Below are 27,819 nucleotides of genomic sequence, written 5' to 3'. Positions count from 1 at the left end.
ATAAAAGAACAGTGTAAGAAGTCTAGCAATAAATATTGAAATAGAAAATATCCAATTTTTACAAATATTTTGATGGATTTTAAAACTTAATGAAAATTTTTTGCTTCTGAAAAAAACTATGTATCTCATAGAAATATGTATTTCTTCTGAACTTGTAATGCCACAAATGATACCAATAGGTGGACAAGAGTACAACAACAAAATTGTGTGCTATATACCTCATCTAAAGCAGAAAAAAACAAAGCAAGTTTAATTTTTTATTTTTGAAACATGTTTTAAGTTGATTATAAAAGGAATTCATATTCATTAAAGATTGGGAAAAGATTAAAAATCTCATTTCCTAAATACTCTTTTATAACATTTTCTAGTAATAATCACTTCATTATTGTTGGTGTTTATTTTATCACCCCATCTTTCTCATATATATGAAATAGATTTTGCAATAATATGAAGACATACATATACACATATGTATAATTTCAATGTTTTACAAGGTAGAATCATATATAAACTGCATATAATGTCTTATAATCCAAGTATATTTTCACTTAAATCAAAAATGTTATATTCTCTCTTTTCATTGGTCTTTCATTGAAAAAGTCCTGTTTAAAATTTAAATACGGTGGTTTAGCTATCTCTTCTTTGTTCAACTTTATTCTTCCAACCCATGCTCAGGATCACTATCCATGCTTAAGGATTTTCAACAAGACATTTTCCTGAAGAAAGTAGTTCTATTCCTGAAATGAATGTAGATGCAATATTAGAAATAACAATTTTTTCACTAGGAAAAATATCACATGTATGAGTCATAATGTATTTAAACACTTCTATAAATGAACATCTAAATTTGTCCTCAATCCTTATTATAAGGAAACACAAAGCTTACTTCTATAACTCTATGTAGTCATGATGATTTCTTTAAAATAATTTTGAATAAAGATGATCATAGGGCAAACAGTTATGTATATTACCCCCAACAGTTACATATATTATTAAGATTTTGATATTACTGTCAAGTTATCATCCAGATGTGTCATTCCAGTTTACATCAGTTGGTTGGATCAAAATGAGACAACTCATAGGATCTACTTTCTACCTCTCAACTATACTATGATTTTTCTCTTGTCTAGCCCTTTCCATTTAAGGAGAAAAGCATTAATGAAATGCAATTAATATCTTTTTCTATTATGTCTCAGATAATCTCTATTTTTCAAACATAGTGAATTATAAACAATGAATTCTGGAACACTGAAAATAAATTTTAAAAAAAGAAGACTTACATTTTCGAAATCTGGTCTCATCTATACAAGATCTGTCAGAAATTTTTTGGCCTCTCTGGCATGACACATGTTCTTTCTTATTTTATTGGTGTCTTAACAGAAGCTGGGGAGGAACAGGGTTGGATAACTACTGTTTATGCATTTTCCCAGTAAGTTTGGTGCGGTTTTATGTTCAAATTAGAAAATACTGGTTAAAGAACTCTTTTGAAGAAATATTGAAAGTAGACATTGTTATAATTAAGAACAAGATAAATAACTGCCAATACATTAGAAAAGTAAAAAGCAACTAAATCATAGCCCTAAAAAGAAAAAAAAAGGAAAGAAAAAGAAACTATAATAAGGTATAAAGTTTAGAAAACAAGCTGAGAGTTACAAAATTAAACATGTAAATTATTTGAAGAAAAGTCAGTTGAACTCCCTAGTTTAACTTAATTCCATAAATATTTTTTAAATATATAATACGCTCCAGGTACCACATCCTAAGGAGTTAGTGGTAAACAAGGTTGACACAGGATCTCCACTCCTGAAGTTTAGTCTAGTGGAAAGCATATTAAACAAGTAATTACAAAGTGATGTGTGTCACCAAAAGAGAAGTTCAGGATGAATAAAGCACATGTCAAGTGTCTTCTAAATGGGTTGGACAAGGCCATGAACACATTATCACATACCTAAGTTTCTCCTCATCATCACTGACCAGCTATATAGCAACCAACATCACATTTAATACTGAAATACTAGAAAGAAGCACTGTTAACATAAGAAATAAGACAAGGATGACTGCTGTCATCAATAACAGTTTTATGTGTGTTCTCACCAAGACAAAAGGTACAAAGAACAATTCAATCTTACAGGAAAGAAGCAAACTGATGAACTGTTACTTATTTCAGAGAATTAAAAAAAGATGAAGAACTTCAACAGCATTATTCAACATCAACACTGTTTTAAGGCATGCACTCTATGCCAAGGACTAGGTTTAAAAAAAAAAAAAATAGCGGGAGTTTTCAGTATAGTAAGTGAAAACAGACAAAAATGATTATTTTGTAGTGGGTTAAGAGCAGTACAGAGAGTTAACACAGTTTTATAATAATAGGAGAGCCAACTAACCCCTTCATAAATGCATCAGGAAAAGGCTTTCCTGAGATTTCAATATTAAATAGAGTCCTGTAGGATAAAAATGTATAGATGGGAAGGTATTTCTGGACAGCAAAATTTTCTTTTTAAAAGTGTAGGATGTAAGGCCAGCAAAATTAAAGCAAAAATAAACTATTGTGAATAAATTAAAATAAAAAGTTTCTACACAGTGAGTGAAAAAAAATCAACAAAATTAAAAGGAAACCTACTGAATAGGAGAGAATATTTGCAAATGACATTTCAGATAAAGGGTTAGTATCCAAAATATAAAAGATCTGATACAACTCAATACCCAAAAAGCAATCCAGTGGAAAAATGGGCAGAAGACATGAAGAGACATTTCTCCAAAGAAGACCTACAAGTGGGCAACAGACACCTGAAAAGATGCTCAACATTACTCATCATCAGAGAAATGCAAATTAAAACTACAATGGATCATCTCACACCTGTCAGAAAGGCTAAAATAGAAAACATAAGAAACAAGTGCCGGCAAAGATGTGGAGAAAGGGGAATTCTTGTGCACTATTGGTAGGAATGCAAACTGGTGCAGCCATTGTAGAAAACAGTATGGAAGTTCCTCAAAAAATTAAAAATTGAACTATACTATGACCTAGTAATTGAACTACTGGGTATTTGCCTAAAAAAATACAAAAATATTGATTCAAAGGAAGATATGCACCCTTATGTTTACTGCAACACTATTTTCAATAGCAAAATATGGAAGCACCCAAAATGCCCATCAACAGATGAATGGATAAAGAAGATGTGGTATATATATGCAATGAAAATTATTCAGCCATAAAAAGATTGGTCTTGCCATTTACAACAATACAGATAGAGCTAGAGAGTATAATGCTAAGTGAAGTAAGTCAGTGAGAGAAAGGCAAATACCATATGATCTCACTCATATGTGGAATTTAAAATACAAAACAAATAACTATAGGAAAAGAAAAATAGAAAGACAGAGACAAACCAAGAAACAGACTCTTAACTATTGAGAACAAACTGATAGTTACCAGAGAAGAGTGAGTTGGGGGAATGAAGGAAATTGGGGATGGGGATTAAAGAGTATGCTTAACATAATGGGGGGAAAAAAAGAACTAGAATAAAAAGATAAACAAAAAAGTGTAGGATATAACAGAGACCTTGACACATTCTGTGCATTTCAAAGCAATTAGTATAGCTGTAGCATCCAGGAGGAAAATGTAGAAGAACAAGAAATAAGTGTTGAGAGGCTACCATAGTTCAATTATAAAAGAAATTTAGACTTTGCCAAGAAAACACTGGGCAATGATGAAAGGATTCTAGGCAGTGGAATGGCATTACCAAATTTGTTTCTTACAAATGTATTCAAAAGTTAGAAATGCACGTTTAGGAGTTATTGCAGTAATCCAGGTGACAAACAGTTGTGATCACAACTAGGGCAGGGTTGGAGTTGGAGAAAAAAAAGCTGGATTCTAGGAAAAGAAAGGCCATAGAACTCATGGACCTAAGAGTGGGGCAGGCAATGAAAAAAAAAAAAAAAAGTCAAACATACCTCCATGATGAATGGTGGTACATTCATTGAAACAGGAACACTAGGGGCAAAGGATTGTAAATATAATGCTCCAAATTGTAAATATAAAGATAATAATTCTGGTTTCATCATGTTGAGTTTGAGATGCCTGTGCATTATTCAGTTGGAACTATTCAGTATAGAGTCAAAAGATATTGGTAGAACAGAATTTTAAGTCATCAGTGCATGAAAGAGATACTAATTCTAGTCCTAGGGGTTTGAGATGATCACTTAAGGTGAATAGATAAGACAGTCCTTCTCTTCCCACTACCAGTAGACCCAGTGGAACAAAAACATTTTTTAAACATTTTTATTAACCCATTTTGGATGTATAGATAGAAGTGATGAACGGGTAACTTTAGAGCCTACAATTTAAATATTGGCACAGAGCCTATAAATACTGGCACAGATGACAGGTAGAGTTATTTGTACTAGTTAGTTCTCTGCTGAGATTTGTTAACTAAGGTTGAATAAATCACTGGATTTCAGAGTGTGGGATCTTAGCATAGAAGGATTTTCGTTAGGAACACATAAGTAGAAAGAGATTCATATAACTAGAGAAAAAATTCCTCTCTATGTACATTCTTACCTGTTGAACATAATCTGAATTTTCTTTAGAGAGAGGGAAACAGGTTAGCATGAATTGGCTTAAGGATACTGTCATTATCATGTTTTATGAGGAATGAGAATAACAATGAGCTAGATACTGTTCAGGACAAGATAGATGAGGTATTTCTGATTTATGGCCAATTATGATTAATTCATGTATCAATGATTATACATGGCTACTATATGCCAGGCTTTTGGTTAAAAACCTGGGATTCAGTTTTGTTGTCTAGGAGATCATAGTCTATTATTTAACTAGAAAATAGACTTAAGAGTATTAGTTCCCCTTAACTAGGTGTTTCATCAGCTAAAATATACAGTCACACTTGGTTATTACTAAGAATTTTAATAAGCATGATAGGAAATCAATCTCTAGTTTCAAAGAACTAAGAGGTCAATTGCTTTCAAAGAAACAAAAAGTTAATTTAATCAATATTTCTCTCATTTTGAAACTGTCTGGAAAATTTTGAACAGTATCTTTGGCCCCTTTGACCCTTTTACTGTGGTGCTATTCCTCATAGGCCATGTTTTGGGAGGTTGTGATTGACTTTGTTGTGGTTTTCCAGGAAGTGGCTGGTGATTTTTACTACATATAAACTCAAGCCAGGAGACCCCTGGAGGCAACCGGTGGTAACTAAGTACCTTAGTGAATACACAACCTGAGAGAGTAGATGTGGTAGACTCTTTGGAAGGAGGCAGTAAGGAAGGTGGAGTGCAAGAGGAAGAGGAAGAAGAAGATGAAGAGGAGGAGGAGGATGTAGAGGAGGAAGAGGACTGTGGCTGAAAATTACTACTTTTCTTAACATAAAGCAGCCAGTCAATAGCCTGGGGTTGTTGGCTTACAACTTTGTTTTCAGGGCCTGCTGTCGGCCATTTGTTATTTAGCTCCTGTGTGATTTCAGGTTCAGATGGAGAGAAAATACGTATCTTCTCCATTCCTTCAAGGTTGTCTTCAGGGGCTTCATCAGGCTGATTTTCTTTCACAGGGGATGGGAGACAAGATGAGAGAGAAGTCTCTGGTAGAGAAAGGAGAAAAACTAATTTCACTTCTGTTTCTCCCTCAGAACCAAGTTCAGGTGTTGGTATGACAAACAGCGTTGCACCTCGAGGATCCTTCCTTCCTGTAAGATGGTTACACTGAGATTTTATGCAGGAAGCACAAGCTAAACAAACTACATAATTTGATGAAAGACGGGGACCAGGATGAGGATTTGGTCTTCCCCTCATCCTTCGAAAGAGAATCTGCCTACAGAGATCCCTCTGGATTCTAGTCTTGGAAAGAGAATTGACAATTTTATTTAGGACATCATCAGGCACAGTTCCACCTTTAACAATGCAAGGATAAATGTAATTTAAACTCCATGGAATTTCTTTATTTGATTCTGTCTTTGCACAAAAATCAAAGCTGTTTTTACTTTGGAATCTGGAGCCCAATGTTGAAGCAGCTATATTTCTGATAAAGTGTTTGGAGCTTGATAATGACGGACCTAAGACATTTGGTTTAGAATGGGATGAAGATAAATCTGTGGCTTTCTGTTTGTCATTTGGTGACAAAGTGCTCTGAAACTTGGAGTGACAAACTGGTGAGCTCAAGGTCCTAAAGTCCTGATTAAGTGTAAGCACTGTCTGAGATTTGAGTGAGAACAATGGCAAACTCTGAGCCTGGCGGACAGAATGTGCTGGAGGTGATTTCCTTGGTTTTGAGTGGGACAGTGGTAAACTCAGAACACAGGAACTAGAATTCAGTGTAGGTGCTGTCTGATATCTTGAGTCAGGTAACGGTGAGTTCAGAGCCATTTGATTGGATTTCGATGAACTTGAAGACTGAAGCAAGACATTTATTTGAGGTGTAGAGTTGAGTGATGGTGAGCTCAAAGATCTTTGATTGCGCTCTAACAAAGATGTCCAAAGGCTATCCAATGAAGATGCTTTCTGAGGCCTGGATTGCGGTAATGTTGGGCTAAGCACTCTTTGATTAGATCCCAAAGATGATGATGTCCAGAGGATGTCTAGGGAAGGTGTATCTTGATGTTTGGAGGGAAATAATGATGAACTTGAGACTCCCTGATTAGACTTCTGTGAAGATGATGTCTGGCAAAAGTCTGGTGAAGATGAAGTCTGAGGTTTGGGGAGGGGTGATTGTGAGCTCAGATTTGTTTGGGTGGACTCCAAAGATGAAGATGTTTTATTAAGTTCAAGTGAAGATGTTGTCTCAGGTTTATGATGTATCACAGGTGAGCTCAGGGCTCTCCGATTAGGCCACAGTGAAGTTCTCTGGTGGAGGTCTAGTGAAGGGGTGGCCTGACATTTGGGTTGGGATACTGGTGCTTTCAGAGCCTTGTTATTGAAGCCCTGTGAAATTGTGTCCTGAGACTTGACAGATGACAATAATGAGAAGCTCTGTGCCATCTGCTTAGAGCTAACTGGAGGTGCTGCAAGATGATTACTATGGGACTGCAGTCTGACCACAGGCTGGTTATTAGATTGATTTAGTTTTTCACCTGTGTACTGATGTGTTAATGAATTGGTTGTGGCCAGTTGGTAAGAGTGTTCTAAAGGCACAAAGTGTTGATCATAACATGCCAATGGTATCATCTTGTGCTACTGATAGAGGTCTTTTTGAAAGCAGCTGGCTTGTAGGATATTTGAAAGTCTTTTAGATGGATTCATTGGACAATGAATATTTTAAAATAAATAGTCCTTGGTAGTTTCTTCCTTCTATCTTGTTTCCTCACTGTTAATTGCCAAATATCATAGAGTATATCAAAATTCAGATATAGATGAGGTTGGAAAAATTATGACCATTAGAGATTCTCTGCTATCTTCTCTTTCATTTCCTAGAGGTATTTTATTTTTCTCTTGAGGAAATAATGCCTGTTAATAAAATAATGAAGAGATTTCAGAAGAGATGCTGATAAGGATATTAATTTTCTCAAACAATTTTTTATAGTGATTAAGGCATGGGCTTTATGTAAAATCCAAGCCATTTACTCTGTGTGTAACTTTATTTTTTAAATTTTATTTATTTATTTGAAAGAGAGAGTGTGTAAGTGAGAGAGCATGAGCAGGCGGAGAAGCAGACTCCCTGTTCAGGAAGCCCAACATGGGGCTCAATCTCAGGATCCTGGGATCATGACCTGAGCTGAAGTAAGATGCTTAACCAAGCCACTCAGGTACCCCTGTGTGTAACTTTTGAATCCAGCTTTCTAAACCCCATTTATCTGTGAAATAGATAAATATTTAATTGATTGAGCTAAAAACTAACTAAATACAATTTCCCAGGATATAATAAAAGGTGATAGCCATTTCTGGTACTCTTAATACCAGCTTTAGTAAAACAAACAGAAAGACAAACAAACAAAAAACTATGGTAAGTTTGTTGCAGGAAATAAGAGAATATTAGAGGAAAGTGAAAAGGAAGTTCTTCTGAAATGTTGGTTTTCAATTTAGATTCAGTTACCTATCATTATTTTTTTTTTTTGATTTTTATTTATTTACCCGACAGAGAGATCACAAGTACCCTATCATTATTTTTAGCTTATTTCCAAAAGTCCATAATTCTCATTGAAAGTCTATTGCATACTTTTATTCTTGTTCTTGTCACCAATTCTTCTCACCAATATAGCTTTTGAAACTGTGACTACTACCTTTTAAAACTAATGTCTTTGGTCATTCTTTCTATTCTGGGTCTCTCTATTCACTCTCTCATTTCTCTCTACGCCTTCAGTAAATTATTTTATTTTCCTCTCACCTCAATGTAGTCCTCAGTGTTATATCACCCATTCTCTTCTCTTTTTTATTTTATTCCTATGCGATCTCACTAGTTATGTTTAGGATTTAAAAATGGACTATAGAAAGAAGCCTCACAAAAAACAGAAACATATAGCTGGCCCAAGGTGCAAGCTCAGAAAAGATAGATGTGCTGTTTTTTAAAAGACAACACATTTGGGGCACCTGGGTGGCTCAGTTGGTTAAATGTCTTCCTTTGGCTCAGGTCATAAACCCAGGGTCCTGGGATTGAGCCCCACATCAGGCTTCCTGCTCAGCAAGGAGTCTGTTTCTCCCTTTGTCCTCACTCCTTTCTCACTCTCCCTCTCTCAAATAAGTAAATAAAAATCTACCCCCCCCCCAATAAAACCGCATAATATAAGATGACATTATTTTAGTGCATTTTCATGGACAGGGGTCTATTCTTCTGGTTTTTAGGCTAAGACACATCATATGACAAAAAACTGGAAGTGACTGCAACAGACCTTGGATCTGCCAATTAAGGCATTGGTCCAAAGGCTCTTGAAGGATGGGAGCTATCAGTTTTGGTTTCATGACCCTTCCAAATGCTTTTGTGACTTACCAATCCAATTTCTGATGGACAAATTTATTGTTCATATATGTCAACTTATCCAATTTGTTAACTATCAATTCTATTATTACTAGAAGTTCTTCCCTTATGTCAAGGTATATTTTCACATATTTACTCCATTTAAAAATATATCTTATCGATATGATAATTCATTTGTTTTCAAGTTTTGAGTCAGTCTTTGTGAAATTTTCCAAGTACCAAGAAAATTATTTACACACCCATGAGTTTCTAATCTTTTGTCTCTAGTGCTGGTTTTCTCTTCAGCTTCAAAATTGTATTCCCAACTAATCATCAGACTTCTCTATCCCAAAGTCTCAAAGACAATTCAAATATAAAATGCATAAAACTCAATAAAGTTATTTCTCCTTCTAGAGAAATCTTTTTCTGTATCTTTTATCTCAGTGCCTAAAGTCTAATTATCTAATTTGGAATCTTTGAAATCATCCTGGAGAGCTTCAACCTCTAAAACCATTTAGATACCAATACTGGCTGAGTTTACCTCTTTCATATCTGAATTTACCTTTTCTTATCCAATGCCCCTATTTCAGTTTATACTGTAGGCATTTCTCATTTAGACAAATATATAATTAATGTTTATATCTTGCCCTCCTGACCTCACTCCCTCTCTTCCATCTCATCTTCCAAACGTTTGAAAAGAAATTCTTGCTGGTGAAACACAACTGCTGCTCACCCAGGAAATTCTTTCATTTTGTTGATGAATGCATGCATAATAAGCACTGAAGTTACTTGTGATTGCTGGATTTTGTGTGATGTGATTCAACACCAATTTTTTGAAGATGAGAAAATGGTACACTCCACTATGTACTGTCTGACACCCTAACAAGCTTCTGGATGGTAATATAGAATAACTTCATGACCTTGAGGAAGGCGAAAATTTCTTAGATAGTATCTAGTAAGCACTAAAAATTGATAAATTAAAACCAAGAACTCCCAGTCACCAAAATACACCATATTTATAAGGAGTAAAGGCAGTTCTAAGAATGTGAAAACATATTTACAAAACATAATCTGAAAAAATACAGATATGGATATTATCATGGAAATATTACATATATAACCTCTGCATGTTGCTTAGAAAAAAATGCATTTGGCATCATGGAAAAATACATGGGCAAGCACTTCACAAATGAGGATATCCATATGCTAACACATATATGAAAAGAAGCTTAGCCCATTAGAAACCCATGAAATGCATATTTAAAAAACAGAGATATTATAATATATTATTAGGATGTGAATAAAACAAAATAAAATAAAAACAGACAAAGCCAAGAATTAATGACTATGTAAATTAATTAGCACATTACACACACACACATTTACTATATTTTGCTCTGAGGTATAATCCAACAAGCATGCAATAAATGAATATTTGCACCAAATACATTGCTCTAGGATGTTCAGTGGAACATTATCCATAATATCTCCAAACTCAAATTAACTGTCAATTAATAGCAGAATATATAAATAATTTATGATATAGTCATATAATGAAATACCAAACAATAATGAACCTAACAAAAGTCTAGCACCATGCAACTACATGGATGCATCTCACATACACAATGTTGAATGAAAGTAATAATATGCATAAAAAATACTACATAATTTTACAAAAGAAAATACAAAATAAGGTCATACTAACTATGATCTTAAAAGTCAAACTAATACTTGAGGAGGTACAGATTAGGAGGAAACAAAAACTTCTAGGGTGGTGGTAATATTCTGTTTCCTGACCTGGAAGATGATTGCATGGGTGAACTCATTTTGTGATAATTGAGCTCTAACACTTACACTATGTGTATTTTTGTATGTTTCTTAACTTCAATAGAAAGTTAAAAAATACATAACTTGATGTTAATATGAAAAGACACATCTGAAACAAAATTGCACTGAAAGGTGAAGCATTAAAGAATGAACCAAGATCTGGCACACAGATGTAATGAAAACTTGAAAAAAAAGAAAAAGAAGAATGTAATGTGGAAATCCTACTATCATATGTAGAGGAATAAAGAAATTCAAAACAAATGGAACTAACAAAACTCTATTTAAGACAAGAAACAGAGAAAACTAACATTTCTGAATATTTTCCACTTCAAGACATTCACAAATGGCACTCCCATTTCAAAGAATGTGTTTTGCTAAAGCATATAAATATTAAAAGTACTCATGAAATGGTGGAAAGTTGAGTGAAGCTATAACTACAGAAGAAAATGAATACCACTTAAGAAAAAAATAAACCCACATATATAGTCTTTGTGCCCAAATTCTTTTAATAGATGAGTTCTTTCAAACTTATACAAGCCTTTTCAGAATATGATAAATAGAAATAGTCTAAATTTGTTCTATGAAACTGCTGTACAGGATTCTGATATTAAACCATGACAAAAATAGTTCAAAGTTAAAAGAAAAATAATAGAATGATACTCGTTTCATATGTAAAATTCCTAAATAGAATAAAACATTTAACACTATAATAAAATAATAATCATCTATCACTACTTGATCTTATTCTGGCAATGTAAAGATTTATTAGTAAACTATCATTTGTCATGTTCGTAATTCAGAATAAATCTTAATAGATGCTCAAAAAAAGTCACTTTATAAAATCTAACTCACTCCTAATTCACTCCTCATAAAATTCAGTAAATTACTAGGAAAAAAACTAGTTGTTTAGTGAAAACAAACCTCTATCCGAAAGTAAAATGAAGTCATTCAGTTGATATTGAAATATGAGCTAATCCTACCATAGGCTGATAATAGACAAGCATATCCATCATGTAGTCACTATTATGATTTAATATTGTTTGGGAAGGTCTGGCCAATGTAATAATGAAGAAAACAGACAAAAAAGGAAATATAACTATTGAAAAGACAAATTATCTCCCTATGCATATTGTGTGATTAAAAACCCAATTTAGACTAAAGAAAACCTGATAGAATCAGTAATATATTAAAATTCAGAAAGTTCAGTGAAATTACTTTACTAAGTCAATGTATATGAATCAAGAATTTTACTAAATATCAACATTTGGCAGGTTATATAATCATCATAGATACTTTCTATATTAATTTTCTCATGCCTAGTAGTCAAAGAAGTCCAACAATTTACTGTGTCTGCTTCTTTTGTATCTTTCAATTCTTTTTGCAATGCATAAATGTTCCTTGCTTTCATTCTACTTCCTTTTTCAAAACATATTTCTAATAAGCAGAAAAATTATAATTGGAAATTGCAGTAAGTTTTTCATTAATGGATAGAAATAAGCAGGAAATCAGTAAAATTTTGTACTTAAGATTTAAAAAACACTGTCAATTAACTTGACCTAATTGAGAACATTTCACTCCAAAAACATTCTTCTCAAGTGTACATGATATAGTCACCAAAACATTATAGGCCATACAACAAATTTCAATAAATTCAAATGGGTTTGAATTATACATAGCATGTTCTTGGATTTTACAATGAAATTAATTATAAATCAGTAACAAAAATATTTGAAAATGTAATCAAACATTATAAATAATACACTTCTAAAGAACCCATTGATCAAAGACAAAAAGAAAGGAATTATTTTGCAATAAATGAAAATAGAACTAGAATGTATAAAAATGTGTAGGATGCTATTAACGCTTAACTTAGGAGGGGGGAGATATCTGTAGCATTAAATATCTGTATTAGAAAAGAAGAAAACTCAAACCAAGGACACTGGGTTGCTTATTAAGCAAGGAGAAAAATAGCATACTAAGCCAAAATGAAGCATAAAAAAATGATAGAATTAGAAGGGAAATTAATAATACAGAAACCAGAAAATCAAAGATGCCAAAATCTGATTGAGATCAATAAAACTGAAAACATTTAGTCAGACATGTCCAGAAGAAAACAAAGAGGAAGAGAAAAATAAAAATACCAGGAATGAAAGACGTGGTATCACTACCAACTCTATAGGTATTAAAAAGTAAGGTGTAACCATTAATATTACACCAATATATTAGACAACTCAGATGAAAGAGACATATTTCTTGAAAGACACAAACTGCCAAAACTTGCTCAAAAATAAATTTAAACAATTACAGATCTGGGGTGCCTGGGTGGCTCAGTCCATTAAGAGTCTGTCTTCGGCTCAGATTATGATCCCAGGGTGCTAGGATTGAGCCCCATATTGGACTCTCTGCTCAATGGGAAGTCTGTTTCTCCCTCTCCCACTCCCCCTGCTTGTGTTTCCCCTCTCTTTCTCTCTTTCTCTGTGTCAAATAAATAAATAAAAATCTTAACAACAACAAAAAAAGCAACCTACAGATCTTTGGTTGTGTCTAGGTGGGTCAATCAGTTAAGCAGCTGCCTTCTGCTCAGGCCATGATCTTAGGGTCCTGTGATCACTTCCACATTAGGCTCCTCACTGAGAGAGGAGCCTACTTCTGCTTCTCCCTCTCTCTCTGCATCGCTCCCTGCTTCTGCTCTGTCACTCTCTCAAATAAATAAATGAAATCTTTAAAGAAAAAAAAAAAAACCTACAGATCTCCATACCTATGAAATAAATTGAATTTGAGTGTAAAACCTTCCCACACAGAGGGGAACCTGGGTGGCTCATTTGGTTATGCACCAGACTCTTGATTTTGGCTCAGGTCATGATCACAGCGTCGTGAAATTGAGTGCTGTGTCAGGTTCCATGCTGGTTGTAGAGCTTGCTTGGGATTCTCTCTCCCTCCGCCTCTGTTGCTCCCCCAAAAACAAAAACAAAAACAAAAACAACCTTTCCACAAAGAAAACCCAGACTCTGATGGCTTCATTGGTGTATTGTACCAAATATTTAAGGAAGAAACAATACCAGTTCTGCACATAATCTCCTAGAAATGTAAAATGGAAGAATTTCTTCATAACTCTTCCTATGAATCAAGTATTATCTTGATACCAAAAAAACAAACAAAAGCATTACTAGATTAAAACATACAAACTTAAAGACCTATCTCCTTAGATAGATGCATAAATCCCAAAGTTCTAACAAGTCAAATCCAACAACATATAAAAAGGGTAATACTTTCCCCCAAATCCATGAACCCAATCTTAATCATGAGAAAATGTCAAACAGGCCCAAATTAAGAAAAATTCTATAAAATATTTCACCACTACTCCATAAAAGTATCAGTCACAAAAAGCAAGTAGCAATAGAGAAGCTGTCACAGACTGGAAAAAAATCTAAGCATAACGACTAAATGCAGTGTGGTATCTTGGATTAGATCAGTGAAAAGACATTAATGGAAAAATCCATGAAATTTTACTAAATCTGTAGTTTAGTATTTGTATATAATAGTATTTTACCAATGTTAATGTCTTTTTTTTTATATTTAAAGAGAATGTCTTTGTTTTGACAAATACACAATGGTTGTGTAACATGTTAACATTAGAAAAATCTCAGTGAAGAGTCAGAATGCAAAGGAGCTAAAATAGAACAGCTTTGAAAAAATAAAATTGGAAGACCAACATTACCTGACATCAAGACTTATTAAAGAACAATAGCTGGGGCCCCTGGGTGGATTGGTTGGTTAAGCATCTAACTCTTGATTTTGGCACAGGTCATGATCTCAGGGTCATGAGATAGATTCCTGAGTGCCTGGGCTCTGCATTGGGTAGGCAGTCTGCTTAAGAGTCTTTCTTCCTCTCCACTTGCTCCTCCCCCCTGCTCTCATATAAATAGATAAATCTTAAAAAAAAAAAAAAAAAGGCAACAACAGTCAAAATGTCCTTTTTGGGCATAAAGGAACTCAAGTAAATCAATGGAACAAAATAGGAATTCAGAATTACACCCACACATTTATGGACAGCTGATGTTTTTTTTTTTTTAGAATGTGCAAAAACAATTCAGTGGAGAATAGTCCTTTCAAATGATGCTGTAATCACTGGATATACATCTACCAAAAAATGTGAAGTTTGACCCATAACTCAAATTATATACAAAAATCAATTTATAATGGCATTACAGATCTAACATAATACCTAAATCTACAAAATTCTTAAAGAAAATAGAGAAAATCTTTGTGACTTTGAACTGGGTATAAATTTTTAGATGTGACACCAAAAGCACAACCAATAAAAGACAAATGAATAAGTTGAACTTCACCAAAATTAAAAGTTTCTACTCTTCATAAGCTACTTTTGGGAAAATGAATAGATAAATTATAAACTTAGGGAAAATATGTGCAAACCATGTATCTGAAAAAGGACATGTTATCAAGAGTATATAGATAACTCTCAAAATACAATAACAATGTAAGTGATCCAATTAAAAAAATGGGCAAAATATTTGGACAGCTCTCCAAAGATGATATACAAATGGGAAATAAACACAAGAAAAGACACTCAACATCATTAATCATTAGGAAATGCAATTTGAAACCACAAGAGATATGACTAAATACCTATTAGAGCTGCTAAAATTTTTTAATGTTCTCCTACTAAGTGTTGACAAGAATGTGGAAGAAATAGAACTCTGATGCACTATTGGTGAGAATTTAAAATAGCCCAAGAAGTTTGGAAAATAGGTTGACCATTTCTTAGAAAGCTAAATAACACACGCATCTTATAATCCAGCCACTCCACTCCTAGTATTTACCCAAGAGAAAAGAAAGCACACACCCATACAAAGACTTGCAGAGATACATTCACTGCAGCTTTAATTTAATAGTCCAAAACTGAAAATAATCTCATGTCCATCAGCAGATGAATGAATCAATAATTTGTAGTAGTTCCACATACTACTACTAATTTCAGGAGTCCCATCCTCAGTTGAGAATTTAACAGCAAAATTATTACAAATCAGTAGGGGGAAAAAAAAAACCCTAGTGTAAAACAAAGGGAGTCTCGTAAACCAACCTCATTTAGCATCTCAAATGTTAAGACCTCTGATAAAAGACAGTACAATGAGGTAAATGCTTTGTGTTCTCAGTAAACCATCAAAATAGACATAGGTGCATCCTCCAAAGAAAGCCTTCTTCAAAAGAAATCAGAGGCCTCTAAGAAACCCATACAACAAAAATATAAATGCACAGATGCCTTAAAAATTGGTGAAGACTGGTTTAGCATTTTATATCCAGCATTCTTATTGTATATATAGATTAATTTTCCAGCAATGTCACATTGAGTTAATAGCCAGAATATGCAATATCTAATTTTTTTTCTTTTAAATTTTAGTCTGGAGTAACCTACTATCATTTTAAGGTTTGGTTTGCTTAAACCAAATAGTCTCCTGCCTGCCAAACTCAACACCTAAAATACCCTTGGGCCTATATTATTTTTACAATTCAAAGATCTGAATTTAGAGAATTTCTTGGAAGTTAATTCTTAATGTGCTAGTCATTGATCATTCTAAGAGGATAATCCTCTTTTGGGAGCCAAATGCATAAGATGCACTGGCTCAGGTATGCAGACTTCAGAAGAAACCTCTGCAATCCTAGGCTTATCTCTAGCCTGACATGAATACTTGACATGAATACCTGACATTTCTACTTTGTTGAGCTCAGACATTCAGCTCTCATTCTCTGAATGTTATTATACCTGCATATACATGCATTGTCATCTATATATATATTCCTGATTATATATGTGCCTGTCCCCAGGAGAAGTTGCATAAAAACTAAAAATATGGCTCTTTCAATGATTCTTAGAAAAGAAACTTGAGCTACTCTCATGCTAGATAATCTTGTAGGCTATATACTATTTACATTCTTTGTGAGGAAAAAGTAATACTGAGAGGACTATGTCCTATGGACAGAAAAATTATAATTCCTAGGCTGCCATTTCCAGAAAGAGCTCTATAATTCTCTATTCAAAGTAAGAGCATTGAGAAAATTCTGCCTTTTCCACCTGCAATCAAGTTGTCACCCAAATACAGGGAGTTGTTAGTGGAGTGGACTTCAAGCAACCCTGCCATGAATTCTGCAGAAATCTATCCATCGCTATGCAGCTGTATTCAATGCTGTCTATCTTCTCTATTCTCTCCTAGACAAGTTCAAGAACCATGGACTTGGTATGTAAAGAGCTAAATCAGCCCATTCTAGACACATTTTACAAAATTTGCTTTGTAAAAGTCCATTAATTTTTCTGCTTGTGATTGTTTAATTTCAGGAAAATTAATCATTTAAATATTCTAATGAGAAGTGTAATATGTATTTGTCATTGAAAACTTGAGAATATGATCAATAAAAATAATACATAATCCCATTATCCAGAGTTATTATGTGTATATCATTCCAGTGTTTCTATATACCAGCATTTTTATACAAATATGAGGTGCTTATCATTTTCTTTTTTGGTTAGTGAAATAATAGATATTTTCATGTCTTTAAAGATTTTTCTCAAATACAATCTTAATTCATGTCCATAAGTATCATTGTATTTCCATTATTTAAAAGTGAGGCTTTGAAGATCATTATCTTAACCAATATTTTTTTACATCTCTGCTTTTAGACTATTTTCTAGAACTAGTAGTTTAGGATAAAATTTTGTATTTTCAGACTTTAAAATATTTTGCTAAATATTCCCCCAGGAAATTTGTAAAAATAAATAAAAATACATTCCCATCAGTAATAGATAAGTGACATTTAGCTATTTCATAAACTCTGGCTCCAGAACATATAAGATATTTTTCTATTTGCTGGCCTTTGTTCCATGGCCACTTGTTTTAATATCCATATTTTAAATATCAGCTAAATTTTGACTATATTATTTTGTTGTTAAGTCCATGGTCCCTTTATTTACCCATGATTCAGTGTATTCATCTTTGTGTTATTGAGTATAAGGGTTCTTTATATATTTTTATTGTACATTATAACAATTTATAATTAGTATATTTATATGTATAATGTATTATGTATTATAATGTCTACTTTTATCACAAATACTGCAAATATTTCTCTTACACTGTCTGCTATAAAAAATTTATATTGTCTCTGATCCACCCAATATGATAATTTCATTCAAGATTTATATAAAAATTTTTACTCATGACATGTGTGAGAACATAAACAGAAATTCCAACAAAGTTAGTGTGTACAACAAATCCACAAGATTTGAACACTAAAGTAAATAGGGATGCCTTATGATATCAAATTAATTATGAAGATCATCAAGTTATTTAACATAAAAGCACAATTTAAAGGTTTTGAGGTTCTTTCCATGTTATTTTCAAGTAACAGAAGCATGTGTATTTGTGTGTTTGTGTGTTGCCAAATCAAGAATGTTTTACACTTTCATAATCATGTTCTTAAGAGATGCATGGACTTCTCTATCAGATGAGAAGTCCAGTAAGGCTTCAAAGAAGAAGAGACATACGAATTGGATTTTTGAAAAATCATTTCACCATTGATAATCAAGGGAAGGTCATCTTATGAAAAGGCACAAAATTATGAAAGAACTTAAAACATACAGGGACAGTGAGAAATTCACTGCGGCACTCCTGGAAATATGAGGATGGAAGCAGATGAAGAGGGGTCCTGTATGTAGTTCTAAAAAATATACCTCTTATCCTGGGGGTGACTGATGAGCAGGGGAAATAATCAAATGAAAAGTGAGACCGTTAAGATAAACATGAATATTCAGACTATTAACTCTCTAGCAGGAACCAAGTAGAACAGCGTCTTGCTAATTGGCTACTTGTTGCTAATACAAAGTTTATTGACATCAGTATGTTTTATTAGAAGGGTATCTGTTTTAAAAAATCAATTGTGTAATTTGGTATTAAGTTCATGGCATTACTGACCTATCAATTTTATTTTTAAAACCAATATAGCCTTTGAGATCGAGGATTTGAGATATCTCTTCAAAGCCAATAAATCATCTGTAAATCAACTGCCCTATAACATAATATTTCTAACAAAATGATTAAATGGGACTACATGTTGGAATACACTATATTCTGTGGGCTAAAATTTACATAAACATTTCTTTTTTAATGTAGCCACAGTTTAATATTATATTAGACAATCCAAACATCTTGCCTATACAAAAAATTCAAATGATATCAATGATAATGAAACAATGGGTCAAGTTTTCATAAAATCAAACATTTATGCACGCAACTTTCTTCCTGGAAATGGTCACGAGGTTTAAAACAGCAGTGACAATATCATAAGGGAAATGTGATATATAGGTCTCTTAGAAAGCAGCTGTGCAAACAAAGAGAAGGACTTTATGGAAAACCACGACACATTAAGAGACCTGTTGATTACATTGCATGTCTAATTCAAGATATTTTCCTTATAAAATCAAGGACATAGCCCCCAATGGAAAATTTGGTAGGTTATACATTGCCTTCATATTGCTTGATTTGTGTTTTTCACTTAATAGAACACCCTTGCTGTATGAATCTAAAGTGATTAGATTTCAGTAATGCAGATTTTGTTTCAAATGCATTAAACTAGTTAATGCATATACATAACATTTCTATATCTTCATATATTTGACAATACCTTAATGCTAACCATTTTAAGATAAGAATGAAATAGGATATTTTAAAATATCATATTTGGCAAATAACTAGCAATTTAATCTTTCCTAAATTCGAGAGATTAGTTTTCTCATCATGACAACATATCAAAATATAGTCATGATGACAGGTAACATTTAATACTCTGTAATTTACTGCATATAAGCACTGTATAACCTTTTCCTTATTGGAAAATAAGCTTATAGAACTTTTTGAAATAAACTACTATTAATGTCTTCACCTAAATATTCACTAGTTTAGATCATTTTTAAAAAGTTTCTCCATTTAGGATGTCTGGGTGGCTCAGTTGGTTAAGCGACTGCCTTTGGCTCAGGTCATGATCCTGGAGTCCCGGGATGGAGCCCCACATTGGGCTCCCTGCTCAGGGAGTCTGCTCTCCTGCTAACTTCTTTCATGTTCTCTCTCTCTCTGGCTCTCTCTCTCAAATAAATAAATAAATAAATAAATAAAAATCTTTAAAAAAATGTTCTCCATTTAAAAATGAATCTAATTCTTTTATGCCCTTGATTTTATGATTAAAATATTCTTGTCTGAGTTCCAGTGCTGCTCTTTTTTCAGTATTTCTTCAAATAATCCCAGAGGAAAACAAACTCATTATAAACAAATATAAATCAACTTTTCATTCACTTATTTACTAAGTTAATATCTTGTTTTAAAATATACAAATTTGGGGGCACCTGGGTGGCTCAGTGGTTTCAAGCCTCTGCCTTCAGCTCAGGTCATGATCCCAGGGTCCTGGGATGGAGCCACACATCGGGCTCTCTGCTTAGCAAGGAGCCTGCTTCCTTCTCTCTCTCTCTCTCTGCCTGCCTCTCTGCCTAAGTGTGATCACTGTCTGTCAAATAAATAAATAAAATCTTAAAAAATAAAATAAAATATACAAATTTTAAAATTCTTCCTATAGGAAGAATTGATGCTGCAATATTTTCTCTTGAAATCACTGTGACACTACAAAACAATTTTTGTTATATATTTTTCCTAAAACATTATCCTGAAAGTATAAACAGAAATATGATAATTTCTATTTAGACCTTTGATATCACAAATATCTCAGGTCAAGATGATTCCACTACTCCTTTACTATTTTTCTATTCCTTTATTTCCCAAATATTTCTATTCATAGAAAACTGGAGAGTGGCAAATGAAGTAATATCTAAATGATTATGGTGAAATTAATAACAGACTGCGTTTGCTCAGTTCTTGGTATATGCATTAACTCTTTTACTACTCTACAACAACCCTTTTCAGACCATATTAACTCCCTTTTTGTGAAGAATAGTGCCCTGGCCCTGCGCATCACACACTAGAGTTGACCTTATGATTGTTCTCTTCAAAGGTGGGTAAAAAAATATACTTTCTGTCTTTCTCTCTGCATATAGAGGCATTTGATTTCTGTTTCTCTATCTTTAAAAGATAAATAACCTTCAGAATCATGGTCTCCTCTCTCTGCCTCTCCCTTGACTGCTGCCAACATCTGTTTTCAGTCATTCTGTACATACCTTCCAAGACTTTTCTCTTCATCTTCTTGACCTTTTCCTCTGACCCACATCTATGCACCTCTTTTCTCAATTTGCACTCATTTTTCCTAACTCCTCTTTCTAAACCCTTCTTCTATTTCCCATCAAACTTATTGTTTTTATATGCTTCCTCACTTATAATACTATCAAAAATTGCTATGTCAACAATTTTAAGCATTTGAGGTAAAATCCAGATGTTTATATTGAACAACAGTGCCAAACAGCAGACATTTAATATAAACAGTATGTTTACAAATCCTCTTGCACTGAATAGAATATTTTTAACTCCTATAACTAGCCACAGTATTGAATGTGTATGAGAAACAAAAAGCATTACAAATTATTAAATTTTAAAAATCACTCATTATTTTTACAACTTCTTTAGGATGGATTTAAGTGTGCAATTAGTATTTTAGCGTATTTTTTAAAAAGCAAATTTTTACGTATTTCTTTATCTTTTCATACCAAGTTGAAGGATTGCTTATGAAAGCAATTAGATTAGACTATAAGTTTGTTTATATTATTTTAAAAATTGCAGCAAAAAGAATCTCAATTCTTAATTAACTAATCATAATATATGATTATTGATTGTACCCAGATTTCTCTGTATGAAGAAATATAATAAGACTTTTAAAGAACTCACAGTAATCAGGAAAAAGATTATGTAACAGGGTTAAAACAATTTTTATATTTTTGATAAGACAATTTTAAAAAATCATGGTCACTCAATATAATACTAGATGTATCCATGTTGTCACAAACACACACCATATGATTTCACTAATATGTGGGGTCTAAAAACAAAACAAACAAATGGAAAACAAATAGACTTAAATACAAAGAATAAATTAGTGGTTGCCACAAGGAAGGTAGCCAGGGGGATGGACAAAAGAGATGAAGGGGATTAAGAGGTACAAACTTTCAACTATAAGAGAAATTGTCACAGGAGTGAAAAGTACAGCATAGGGAATGTAGTCAATGATACTGTAATAATACATGGTCTTAAATGGTGAGTATATTTATTATGGTGAGCACTGAGTTAATATATAGATTGCAGAATCAGTATGATGTACCCCTGAAACTAACATAATATTGTATGTCAACTATATTTCAATGATTTTTTTTTTTAAGTCTAGGTCAAGTATACCAAAATTATAGTTGCAACCGTGTTGTTTTCTAGCTCTATAATCTTGGATAAATTATCTAAATTCTCTAAGTCTTAGTTTTCTCATCTGTAAAATAAAGAAAATAGTAGTGATTATCTCATATAAAATGTCTCGTGAAGTATATATGATTAATAACTTGTCATTTTTATTATTATAAAATAATTCCCACTGCCTCATTATATAGTTATGTAAATAACTCCTATAAGCTATTACAGTTGATTTGCATTTGGGTGTTCTTGCCTATGGGAACCCATGTTGTTTCCATTAGTTATATAATTATAAGGAAATAAAACACTGTATGTGTGTGTGAATACTCAAAAGATCTCAGAAGCCAAATGCAAATTAACAGGATCTGAGTGTGTCTGTATGCACATGCACATGCATGCACATAATGTGTATCTCCTATAAATAGGAGATATGTATATCTTAATCTACCATGGCAAGTGTATAAGAGATATATGGGTTTCGACCTTCCAATTCTGGTGTTCATTTTTCTGTCTAGCTATTTAATTTTTAAATTTTCCCAAAAACTATATAATTTTTTAAAACCTCACAAATTATTTTTTAAAAAAAAGGGTTTGCCTACTAAGCCTTGTTCCTACTTTTAAGATGGTCTTTTTAAAACTGACATCACTATATTTTATAAAGATGATAAACAAGAAGCTAAACTCTGGTTGTAGAAAATTCCTAGGTAAAAACATAGTTGCATACCAGCATTTCATTCTGATTGGTGTACCTGAAGCATACATTTGGATGAAAATATAAAGTCCACATACAGATAATTAGTTCACAACACAGAAAAAGAAGAACCTACATCTAAATCAAAGCTATTTTATCTAGATGTAACATGATAACTTCACTAAGTATAAGACAATTCTATTTAATTAGGGAGTAAAATTGTGTTTCTCCATCTAAAAGATTATATTCTAATTTATATCAGACTTTTAAAATGTATAGGAATGTTCAACAAAATATCATATTATTGAAACTAAAGAATTGACAAGAAAACACTCCTACTATATAAGGATTTAACCCAGCTTATAATCAATCATGGAAATGCACCATGAAAATTTTTAATTGTTTATTTTTTCTGGTATGACAGATGAAGGAAGAAATAACCCCCAAATCAGTTAATGTAGGAAACCAAGAAATAAATTCCATTTAATCCCCAAGTTTCCTTATTGTTTTTCCCACAGTAATAAAATATATCACTCTGCAGAAGTTAAATTATTTAAGTGGAAATGTAAATTAGGCAAGTTTCAGACACATCTAAGTCTTACAAACCCAAACTATCAATAACAACAAACTTTAATCAGTTTCTCAGCAATAGATAAAAAAATTAAGCAGAGATATCTTCCGAAAGAAAAACGGGTTTACACCTTTCTGATACTGTGTGATTAGTTAACAGAAGTTCCTTTTGCTAATATAACATACTGCTCTTCCCTAACGGACTCATAAACTTCTCTAGGCAACACCTAGTTAAACTGGGCATATATTAAATTGTACTATCCTCTTAATTCACCTTTGAACTCTTGGAACAAGTTATTAAATGAGGCAGCCAAAGTTCCCTTTTGCACCTGCAAATAACAACTGAATCTACAATTAAGGATCATTTCCTCTTTTTTGAAATTCAAATAGTGGCATTAAAACAGAATGTAATATTTTTATCAGCATCTGGTCAGGCTATTTCCTGGCATTTGAGATGAGGTAACAGGATGACTATATAAAAATGTTACATAAAGATGCTGAGATAATCTCTAGGTGACTTCAGAATAGCAGGCAACTTCTAGACATTAGAGTATATGGTATTAAAAACAGACCACACATCTCTAAAGTCACCTTAGAGCGGATTTTTAGTTTGTACATAAAGCAACAACAACAAAAATTCAAAATTAAATCAAATGCTAATATTTAAATTGGATCAAACACATTTTTAGAATATATTTTACTAGAATGCTTGAAGTCCATTATCCAGAAAGATCTAAAATATTTAATGCAGTTTACCCTTTCCCAAACAGATGTATACACCTTCCTTATGCCTACTGCCATACACATATTCCCAAAGCAGTTCCCATGTCTTATCTGCCAGAGTTCTAGACTTTTCAAAAGCCTCTCCCACACAACTCCTTTTTGAAACCTGAAGATTATGTTTAGTAGCTGTATTAATCTATTTTGTGTTACTAACTATTCCATTTTTATCACCACTGAACTCTTCGAGCTTATCTGAAAAGTATCTGATCCTTACTCTAACTAATAGTTTTCCAAATTTTATCATTTTACTGAAAGGGCTCTTTGTCACTACATTTCCTGCATTCCCATTTCCCTGAATTTGAAATCCAAAATGTGGTAAACTATTAACAATATACTAAATTTGCAATACTGCTATACATTTTATGGCATAAAATGTATTTTATACCTTTCACAAATTTTAGAGATAGAAGAAGTCTCAACTGTTTACTCCAAACGTGTCATCTATGGATGAGGAAACTGAACTCAAGGAGACTAAATGACTTCTTAAGATCATCTAGCTAGTTAATGAAACCAGGACTTCCCAACACTACCCTAAATCATAGTTACCCTGTTATCTCTCCAAACTGTCCCAGTTTGGAAAACAAATCATTAGGCCACTCAACTTAATGTAAACTAGAGGTCAGTCTTTAGTTTTAAAGTTTCTCATCTCACCCTAAACTAAAATTTTTTAAGCACTAGATCCTGGTGCACATGCAATTATTGGTAGTGCTAACTCTGCTTTGTAAAAGTACTTAAATCAACCTGTAAAAAATATAAGAACTATTACAGAACAATGTGTGCTACCAAATTATTTTTGAACTCTAAGTGTATTCTATAGACCTCAAAATAAATTTTAAAAAATAATAAATCAGTGTAGAAACACAGGGGCACAGTTCCAAAGTGTCTGTATTCAATTTATTGGTAAAACATCATGTTACTCAACAGATACACAGTAATAGTGGTTTCAGTGGAAAGAAAGTCAAAGAAAAGTGGGACATGTAAAATTCTTAGAAACTGGAAGAGGATAGAGAGGGTGGCTATTAGAAAAGATTCCATGGGATAGATGCCATATTTGTACAAAGCCTTGAAAGGGGCACAATTTCAAAGGCCAGAACACTGGAGAGGAAGTCAGAGCAAGAGGGAAAGCACGAACACTGCTTAGAGAATATGAAATGATTTGAGGCAGGTGGAGGAAGAAATGAGGGTTATGGGAGTTGTGAGATGGGAGTCTGGGGCAATACAAAGGAATGTGGATGTATGGACATCATTTTATGTAAACTAGTAGCTGGGAGAAGCTGGTAAAAGTTTCAGAGAAATTGACAATAAATACATCTTTGAGAGAATCTGGTAAGTTTATAGATTTACAGTAGAAATTATTCTAGACAATTGCTGAAACTCTAGCTGTGAAGTAGAGAGAGAAATGCTATGCCAGAATCAATAAGAACATGAATACAGAAATTAGTTAGATCTGGGTTTGAAATAGGCTCTGCCATTCACTGAGTGTTTTTTGTGGGTTTTTTTGTTTTTGTTTTTTGGTTTTTTTTAAAGATTTTATCCATTTATTTGACAGACAGAGATCACAAGTAGGCAGAGAGGCAGGCAGAGAAAAAGAAAGGGAAGCAGGCTCCCCGCTGAGCAGAGAGCCCACTGTGGGGACCCAATCCCAGGACACAGGGATCATGACCTGACCCAAAGGCAGAAGCTTAACTCACTGAGCCACCCATGCGCTCCTCACTGAGTGTTTTGAATACTTTTCTTATTCTTTACAAATTCCTTTCTAGATTTCACCTTTGTAATCTAAGAAGATTAATAGGGAAGTCAATGTTATGACGATAAGTGAAAGTCAACATATTTAGCTCAGGACCTAGAAAACAGTAAGGACTTAATAACTGTTAAATGTTTTTTAAAAACATTATTAAAGAAGCAAATAATGGTGGTAACCCATTTTTAACACTCATCTAAGATAAATAATAAATCAATTCTTTATAATAATAATTGAACTTGATTTTGTTTTTATGTTAAGATTCTTAAAACACTTCAGGATTTCTGGTATCAGGAAATTATTTTGACTTAGAAGAAACTGAAAATTTATAATTTTGCTAATATAATATAAAGTCTGTATACAATATGAATAAGATTAAAGGTGTTTAAGAACAGTTTTATAATAATATTATGATTGAAGAATTCCTTCTTGGCCCATAATCATGAAGGTATTGCACAATTTTCTAGTTCCTGCTAAACTCCAGTTGAACTTGAAATATAGTAGCTTCTATTTAACTGAGGGCAGTATGCCATGAATTCTGAAACATCTGCCATTAATTGAGCAAGATCATTAATGGGATTTCAATTTGTTCTCTGTTAATGGTCCTCCAATGAGATAAATTCTTAGGTCCCTCAAAGTGGGCTGTAATCTTGGAAGAGATAGACAGATAGCAGGCAGAGACTGTGCTGCCATTAACATTATATTACTTAGACACCAAATAGAAAAATGGAAAATTAAACTAGTATGAAAAAACTAAACTTGGCATTTACTTACAATTTTGAAAGAGAATATTTATGGCCTGATAATAAAAAGGCACCAATCATTTTTTACTCTAATTATTACATTTATTAAACCGAACAGTAGATTTCAAATAAATAAGGACTAAAGTTTTACTTTTAAGCACATTGGACTTCATTACAATCTAGAGTTTTTTCCTGATCATAAACACTAAGAATTTTGACTGGAAGACAGTGTTACTCATGCTTTTGTATTAAAAATTCTAGAAACAGACACAATTACAAACAGATTTGCTCCCAAATTTTAAATACTGATGGTACACCAAGAACTCTAGTTTGTTTGTTTTCTTGTTGCTGCAGTGCAATAGGTAACTACCCAGCAAACTGACACCTCAAAATTCATGGGTTGTCAGGACCATACGAGGATTTTCCTTCTTCCTGAATGATCAGATAGCATTTGCAGGAGATAGAGTTCATCAGCTTCAAACAGGCCAATGTTGTTTTAATTATTTTAATTGTGAACTTATGTAGTATTTCTTTCCTTTTAAAAGTTTGTACATTTTTGTATTTTATAATTAAATTTAGTTTTTGTTTAAATTTCATGAGAGGATTATGTTTAATGAAAAAGCCATTTTGTTAACATGATATAACTCAACCATCAGTTTGACTATGAAATGTGGCCAGAAGTGCTTTTTGGATCAAAAGATGTTTTTTAAGGAAAAAAAAAAAAAAGGTCATTTATACCCTTTTTCAATTCATATCAGCTTCTCTGAATCCTAAAGTTATCCTGCTGGTATGTCACTCGACCTCTCTATTTTGGAATCTCCCTTAATGATCTTGACTTTAAATTTCATTTAATCCAGCATTTCAGTGCAGAATAACCGATTAACCTTTCATTCTTTTAAATGTTACCACTTAAAATTCAGAAGATATTTGGCATCTAGTAATGCATATTATGCAAAGTGATAAAGTGTTTACAAGGTTTAAATATAATGTTTCCACCTTGCTCATTGGGGTAAAGTGATTCAGATTATAAGAACCATTGTGCAGTAAACACCATTGTCTTTTTTCTTTTCTCTGTCATTTCCTTCTTTTTTCTTCTATCTGCTTCTCCCTCCTTCTCTTTCACCCTCTCTTTGATGTATATATCACATGCGTAATAAAATTTACTTCAA

The 27,819-nt window shown here is 32.9% G+C and overlaps 1 protein-coding gene across 8 annotated transcripts in view; it reads right to left on the bottom strand.

Moving 5' to 3' along the window:
- Nucleotides 1-370: 370 nt before the first annotated feature.
- LOC101670340 (casein kinase 2 subunit alpha' interacting protein) overlaps nt 371-27,819 on the bottom strand; it is a 122,197-nt gene continuing 94,748 nt past the window's right edge. For 7 of the 8 annotated variants that reach the window (XM_013048670.2, XM_045088238.1, XM_045088237.1 and 4 more), the window contains one exon: nt 3,421-7,446. In XM_013048670.2, coding sequence (XP_012904124.1) covers nt 5,014-7,167 — 2,154 coding nt within the window. In that variant the 5' untranslated portion in view covers nt 7,168-7,446 and the 3' untranslated portion in view covers nt 3,421-5,013. Of the gene's footprint in view, nt 738-3,420; nt 7,447-27,819 lie in introns of those variants that run through there. The other variant, XM_013048678.2, reaches the window with a different exon arrangement.

The sequence above is a fragment of the Mustela putorius genome, unplaced genomic scaffold (genome assembly GCF_011764305.1).
Source record: "Mustela putorius furo isolate JIRA1106 unplaced genomic scaffold, ASM1176430v1.1 tig00003834_pilon_pilon_pilon, whole genome shotgun sequence".
Taxonomy (NCBI): domain Eukaryota; kingdom Metazoa; phylum Chordata; class Mammalia; order Carnivora; family Mustelidae; genus Mustela; species Mustela putorius.
This window is presented reverse-complemented; position numbering and strand designations above follow the sequence as displayed.